This window comes from Pristis pectinata, chromosome 1, assembly GCF_009764475.1.
Source record: "Pristis pectinata isolate sPriPec2 chromosome 1, sPriPec2.1.pri, whole genome shotgun sequence".
Lineage (NCBI taxonomy): Eukaryota > Metazoa > Chordata > Chondrichthyes > Rhinopristiformes > Pristidae > Pristis > Pristis pectinata.
Genome location: NC_067405.1, coordinates 67,219,838 through 67,227,296, shown reverse-complemented (window position 1 = coordinate 67,227,296; position 7,459 = coordinate 67,219,838). Strand labels below are relative to the sequence as shown.

At 44.4% G+C, this 7,459-nt stretch overlaps 1 protein-coding gene across 1 annotated transcript in view; it reads left to right on the top strand.

Moving 5' to 3' along the window:
• Window positions 1-4,917: 4,917 nt before the first annotated feature.
• The window catches only part of traf3ip1 (TNF receptor-associated factor 3 interacting protein 1), an 87,407-nt gene continuing 84,865 nt past the window's right edge, over window positions 4,918-7,459 (top strand). The window contains exon 1 of the mRNA XM_052024855.1: window positions 4,918-5,208. Within this exon, the coding sequence (XP_051880815.1) occupies window positions 5,086-5,208 (123 nt within the window). The 5' untranslated portion in view covers window positions 4,918-5,085. The remainder of the gene's footprint in view (window positions 5,209-7,459) is intronic.

The window sequence follows — 7,459 nt, the reverse complement described above, 5'->3', positions numbered from 1 at the left end:
CTGAAGGGTCAAAGCTACAGTTATTGAAATATTATATTGCCCTCTAGGAGATTTTGGAGCAAAACACACTAAATTATTGTGCACACTGCTTTTCTGGAAAAACAAGTATCTTTGGAACAATAGATTTTCCTATGAAAACATTTTTATTGACTAAGGAAATACTATCTTACTACTTTAATACTTTATAGCATCTGAAAAGCAAAAAAAACTGCAGATGGGGAAATCTGACATTAAAAAATAAAATGCTGGGGATATTCAGCAGGTCAGACAGCATCACTGGACTGAACCAAACTGGAAAGGGTTGCTGACTAGAAATGTTAACCCTGTTTCTCTCTCCATATATGATGTCTGACCTGCTGAGTACCCCCAGCAATTACTGTTATTAAATATTTTACACACATATTTATATTTACCATATAAATGTGGTACCAAACTGTATATTCACTACATAAATTAGACAAATTACTTCATGTCCTGCAGTTTTTGATGGTTTATAAATAAAATGTAAAATCAAACTATTTTTATTGGATATGAAATTAGTCTGAATCTAGACATTTAAAAATCATCAGCAATTATGATGACACAGGGCTTTGGGTGCATAACTCCATGTAAAGTTTGTAAGCTGTTGAGATATATTTTTGATCGGTTCCTTCAAAATAAATAAATATTTTCCATTTGTACTGCAGTTTGATGAAATAAATATATTTATTCTCTGCATTCTCTACATTACAGCAATAGAAAAAAAATCTTCATATCAGTTTGGGTCGATCTAAGAGGCAGCAGTGGGTAGAAAACATTGGAAGTAGTTTAGGTTGACCATCAACCTGAAGAAGACGAACGGTTTGGGTCAAGGTGTTGAGCACCCCCCTGCCATTACCATCAACAACTACGAGCTGGAGGTAGTCCACGAGTTCACATACCTTGGTTCCACCATCACGGACAGTTTCTGCCTAGACTCCGAGATCAACAGACGGATTGGACGAGCAGCCTCAACATTCGCCAGGTTGGCAAAGCGAGTCTGGGAGAACAGAAAGCTGACAACACGCACCAAGGTTGCAGTCTACAGGGCCTGCGTCCTCAGCACGCTGCTTTACGGCAGCGAGACCTGGAGCCTCTACTCCAGACAGGAGCGGCGTCTTAATGCCTTCCACCTTCGTAGCCTGAGACGCATCCTGGACATCAAGTGGACTGACAGAGTCACCAACAACGAGGTCCTGACCTGCACTCGGGTACCCAGCCTCTTCAACAACGTCATCTCCGCTGGCCGGGCCACGTACATCGCATGCCAGATGGGAGGATCCTGAAACACTTGCTGTACGAGGAGTTGGCCTCCGGCAAGAGAGTGCAAGGATGGCCCCATCTTCCCTTCAAAGATGTCTATAAGAGAGATATGAAGTCATTGAACATGAACGTCGAGAGGTGGGAAGAAATTGCAAGCGATCGCTCTCGCTGGAGGCTGGAACTACACAGAGGTCTGGAACGAGGAGAAGAGAAGCTGAGGCTAGCTGCTGAAGAAAAGCACACTCACTGGAAAAACAGCACCAAAGCAACACAGGAGGACAGCGCCTTCAAGTGCAGTCACTGCAGCCAAGACTGTCACTCCCGTGTAGGCCTCTACAGTCACAACAGACGCTGCTCTACCACTACTGACTGAAGCAAGACTCTCCATGTGCAGATCCATGGTCTTGCGAGACTGACGGATGCCACCACCAGTTGTTTATAGGCATTTGAATGATAGTTGTCTAAGCCATGGTATAAATTTAGGAATTTAGAAGAGAATGGATAAACAGTGTTACAAAAATCATAGAGGACTTTAATATAAATATAGACTGGCCAGACCAAATTAGTACCAACAATGTGGAGGATAAATTCCTGAAAAGTACACAAGCCGGATTTTTAGGATTCAAGGAACCAACCAGGGAACACACTATTTTAAATCTAGTACTGTGCAATGAAAAAGGATTAATTAATAACCATCTTGTAAAGGGACCCCAAGGAAAGAGCAACCATATCAAAATTTTATGTTCAATTTGAAAGTGATGTACAGTAGTTCAATCAGAAACCAAGGTTTCAGTCTAAAAAAAGGAAACTAAAGGTATGAGGTGCAGTGGTAGGCACAAAAGCTATATTAAGCAGCATGACAGTGGATGGGCAATGGTCATCATCGAAAGTAATAATAATTGCAATAAATATATATTCCCCTTAAGGCACAAAACTCAACAGGAAATATGGCCAATTATGGATTATAGGAGAAATTAAATATGGTATTAAATCCAAGGAAAAGACTTAAAACTTGCCAGAAAAAAAGCTGTAAGATTGAGAATTATAAGATATCTTTATTAGTCACATGTACATCAAAACACACAGTGAAATGCATCTTTTTACGTAGAATGTTCTGGGGGCAGCTCACAAGTGTCGCCACGCTTCCAGCGCCAACATAGCATGCCCACAACTTCCTAACCCGTACGTCTTTGGAATGTGGGAGGAAATCAGAGCACCTGGAGGAAACCCACACAGACATGGGAGTACAAGTTCTTTATAGACAGTGGCGGGAATTGAACCTGAGTCACCTGCACTGTAAGGCATTAATGCTAACCGCTACACTAACATGCCTGCCTGTTTTTACAGAGAGATTAGTTTTTCTTCAGCAACTGTCTCCTCTTTGTGCCCCTTATATCCCCATCTCAATGAATGCCATGCTTGATATGACATTGAGCTCTTCTGCCTTTGCGTCTTTGCCCATTTCTTCACCCAGACTTGGGCCCTTTCTGTCTTCAGAATTTCTGATCCATATGGACCTTTCTAACACTCTCTAGATCTATTTGTTGCAAAGTGTTGAGTGGCATTGACTGTCTCAATTTTTTCAGACCAATTAATCACTCTAACCCACACTGCTCTGAACTTGCAGCTCTCTGTTCACTAAGGACCAGCACCAAACTTGCAATAAGGGTAATACTATAGGTGTTTGGTGAACTGATACCAGCGGAGGGTAAACACCAGCTTTCTGACACTTCATATCTCCCTCAGGACCATGATCCCACCAATGAATATCAGATCCTTCTTTTCTGACATCACTGATGTCATTTCCTCTTCTCTCTACAGCCTTCACCTTCAGTCCCCCAATGTGGCACAGTCTGCTTTCTTCCCAAGATCCACAAGCAAGACCGTCTTGGTAGACCCATCAATTTAGCCTGTTCTTGTCCTACAGAACTGATTTCTTCCGGTTTTGAATATATTCCTTGTGTTGTTCAGTTTCCTCTCACTTACATCAGCAACACATCTGTTACTTTAACAACTTCTAGTTTCTTGGTCCCAACTAGCTCACTTTCACTATGGTCATCCAGTCCCTCCACAATGAGTCATGCCTGTCTTTGTGGGTTAGGCTGAAGCCTACGTTTCAGTCTGACTCAGGTGCAACCCCCTTTCCACCCCTTACTTTTTCTGGTTCATTGCTGGCTGTTTTAGTGCTGTTTTTGATGTCAAGTTCCACCCTGCCCTCTCTTTCACATTGTCTATCTTTGACTCTTCTTTTTCTTGATTTCTCCGTCTTGGAGGATAGATGAGTCACCAATATCCAAGACACCACAGTCTCACAGCTACATCCTTCTACTCTGCATCCAGAAGGACTTCATTCCATTCTTTCAGTTTTTCCAGCTCTGTTGTATCTGTTCTGATGAAAATATCTACAACACCATACTTCCAAGAGGTCTTCATTTATCCTCAACTGTGTTTTTTTCTCCACTATAGCCTACAGGGTTCTCAACCATGTCCATTCTATTTCCAGCATGTATTCTCATCCACTCTGTTCCAACCCAGAACATTCTCCTTTTTCTCACGTTCACATTCAATTGATTATCTAATGTAATGCCACCACCTGATACACATTTCCCTCCTCTTTCAGCATTCAAAAGGACCTACTTCCTCTGCAAAAATCTGGTCCACTCTTCCTCTGCCACACTCCCTTTCTCTTGGCACCTTCCTAATCAGCACCTGCCCTTTTAAAAGTCTTCTCCTTTCACTAGCCATGGATCTAAACACTTCTCATTCCAGTGAAGCAGTTAAACAGGTCTACTTCCAATTTAATAAACCGCATTGGGTGCTCATGATGTAAAATTCTCTACATTGAAGAAAAACAAACACAAAATTGTTGACTGCTGTTTACACCAGTTCACAAGGGTGATTCTGAGCTCCCGGTTGCCTGCCACTTTAATTCTCAATGCCATTCCTACCTCTGCCTTTGGCCTTTTATCCCCTTCCAGCATGTTATCTGACCACTGCATATTGTAGGCCTCGGGAATATTGTGTGCAACAATTTCAGATAATCAGCTTTTCCAGTTGAACCTGAAATATTAACACTTTTTTCCTCAGAGCTGCTGCCTGACCTGATGAGTATTTCAAGCGATCTGCAGTGTTGCTACTCCAGTTTATATTCCCAGTTTCAGTATTTCTTCACCTCCCTTACGTTTTCATTTGCCACCTTGCAGGCAGATTACCAGCAATTAACCAGCTACCACTAGTCTCTCTCGGCCAGCACCTCCACCTCGTGTTACATTCTCCTTTGATCGCCACTCCGACACACGTTGTTCTTTCCACCTCTTTTCCCGTCACAAGTGCTCTTGACCTGCTGAGGGTTTTCACCATCATGCCTTTAGCATTATAGTTCAGCAATGGACCATGAGTTCCCGACGATTCATTACCATATTTTTGCAGAAAAAGTAACAACAGCGAACCCGGTGGAACTGCATGGAATCACAGATAACACCCATGGCCCCAGTCTGGATGAGTCTGTGCTGACACTGCCGACCTCCCTTCCCAACAACGGCAATCACGTGAGTTGCCGATCACGTGAGTTGAGTGTTGCGGCCGTTGCTAGGCTGGCGCGTTCTGCGCGGTGACGGAGGTGGTGTGCGCGGTGGCTGTTGGGTTGGAGCCGGTTTGAAGTGGTTGGGAGGGGGGTAACCGGAGGGGCTCCGTTTCGGCTCGATCGGATCCGACCGGGCCATTCGCCGTACTCGGAGGAGCTTCTGCATCCCAGGGTGTGGGGGAAGGGCTCGGCGAGCGGCTGCTCTCGGCCGACGACGCGCCATGAGCTCTCACTTCGTGAAGCGCACTCAGGACTCTCTGGGGAAAGTGATCAAGAAGCCGCCGCTGACCGAGAAGCTGCTCAGCAAGCCGCCCTTCCGCTACCTGCACGACATCTTCACCGAGGTGAGTGGGGCCGGGCCAGGGAAGAAGAGGGAGGAGGTAGATGGATGGCCACCAGGTCAGCGGGGCCACCCCCCCCCCCCCCACACACACACACACACACACACACACACACACACACACACACACACACACAAAAGCAGGTCTGGTTGCTAGGGACACAGGGCGACGCCACCTGGCTATGGTTCCCGGGGCTTCTTACGGCCAACGCCACTTTAAACCCGCTGCCAGTGTCTCCCCTTGAGGAATCGTCAGCACCTGGTAACTGGGGAGGTTGCAGGGAGCCAAATAAAGCGCTGAGGGCGAGGCACTGGCTCCCGGACACTGGGGACCACAAGAAAGCATGAGAAGGCCCAGGGAGCCCGCTCTACCCTTCAATAAGATCATGGTGGATCAAATCTTGCCTGCGGCTCTCTCGCTGTCTCCCCATAACCCATTATTTCTTTGTAATTTAAATCTGTCACTTTCTGCTTGAATATATTCAGTGATATCGCGTCCACAGCTCACTAGGGTGGAGAATTCCAGAGATCCACCACCGTCCCAGAAAATAAATTCCTCATCTGCCTGAAGTGAGTGATCCTTTATTATAAGACAAACTCTGACCCCTCTTCCCCCCCCCCCCCCCCCGCAGTTCTAGATACCCCCACTGAGAAATCGCCTCTCAGCATCCACCTCGTCAAAGCCCTGTCGGAACCTTGCTGTTTTGATGATATCTAATCTGCTCAACCTCACTTCATATGTCAACCGATTCATTCCTGGAATCGACAACATCAGTGAAGAGAGAAACAAGAGTTAACATTTCAGATTGATGACCTTCATCAGAACTAGTAAACTTTAGAAATCAAATGCTTTAAGATAGAGGGAATTGTCTGTGATCGGATGGAGACCAAGAGAGACTGGATGGAATGATGGTGTTGGCTGAAGGAAGGTGGTAAAGACATCTCTGGAGGATGTAAATAGAAGAATGAGAACAGAGAGGAGAAATGCTGGAACTGAGATACAAAACATTATAGACATTAGAAATCTCAGATAAGAGAATGCTGGAAATACTAAGCAAGTCAGGCAGCATCTGTGCAGAAAAAAAAATGGGTTAACATTATAGGTTAAACTTTTGTCGAAATTGGCCAGTTTTGAAGCAATCTGGAAAGGATGTTTTCTGAAATTGTTGAATTCATTGTTGAGTGCTGGATGCTGTATCATGCCTAATTGGAAGATACAGTGCTGTTCTTTAAACTTGCTTGTAGTCCCAGAGACCAAGCATAGATCAGAGTGGAATGGAGAATTAAAGTGACAGGCAACTTGAAGCTCTGGGTTACTCTGAAGGGAGATGTTTTGCAAAGCAGTCACCCAATCTGTGTTTGGTTTCTCCATTGCAGAGGGATCCTTGTGATGAGCACCGGATGTAATACATTAAATTGGTATAAGTGAATGGCTACTTCACTGGAAGGGATAAATGGATAAGGAAGAGGCAAAGGGGGTCGGTATTGCCTCTCCTGCAGTTGTATGGTAAACTGCTGTGAGGAGGCAACTGGGTGTTGGTAGCTTCAGAAAAGTGAAGCAGGGAGTTTGGAGGGAACAGCCTCTTTAAAATGAGGGAAGTGGAACTGAAGAGGGGTTTGGTGGAGGTATCATGTTGAAGTACTTGAAAATCAGGATGATATGTTGAATATGGAGGCTGGTGGGATGGAAAGTTGAAGACAAGGGGAACACTATCCTTACCCTGGGTTGGAAAAGAGTGTGACAGCAGAAGTACAGGAAATGTAGCAGGTGTGCTTGAAAGCCCTATTGACTTTGGTAGGGAAGCCACAGGATAATGAAAAAGGAAAGGCATGCTGGTGTGCAATGTGTTGTCATCGGAACAGATATACCAAACATCCTGAGCATTTCCAGCATTCTGTTACATTTCACATTTCCAGTACCTGTTTGTGTCTCACAGGTCCAGTATTTTTTTTTCTTGCCCCCCCCCCCATAGTAAGCACTGAATTGATCCTTGAGAAAATGGTCACTTGTGTTGACACAGAGCATGGCATACTTTAAAAGATTTTGTTTAAGCATTTTTCTATAAAGACACAAAGTGTGACTACTTATTCATAGCTTATTTACATGATGTGAAACAAGTACTTTGAATGTCCTCAAACTCTTAAGTCTAATGGCAGTTATCAAAATGTACATCAAGGCATCACATTTGTTTATCCTAAGTGTGATAGTGAACTAGAATGTCACATGTTATAAGAACAGAAGAAATAAGACCAGG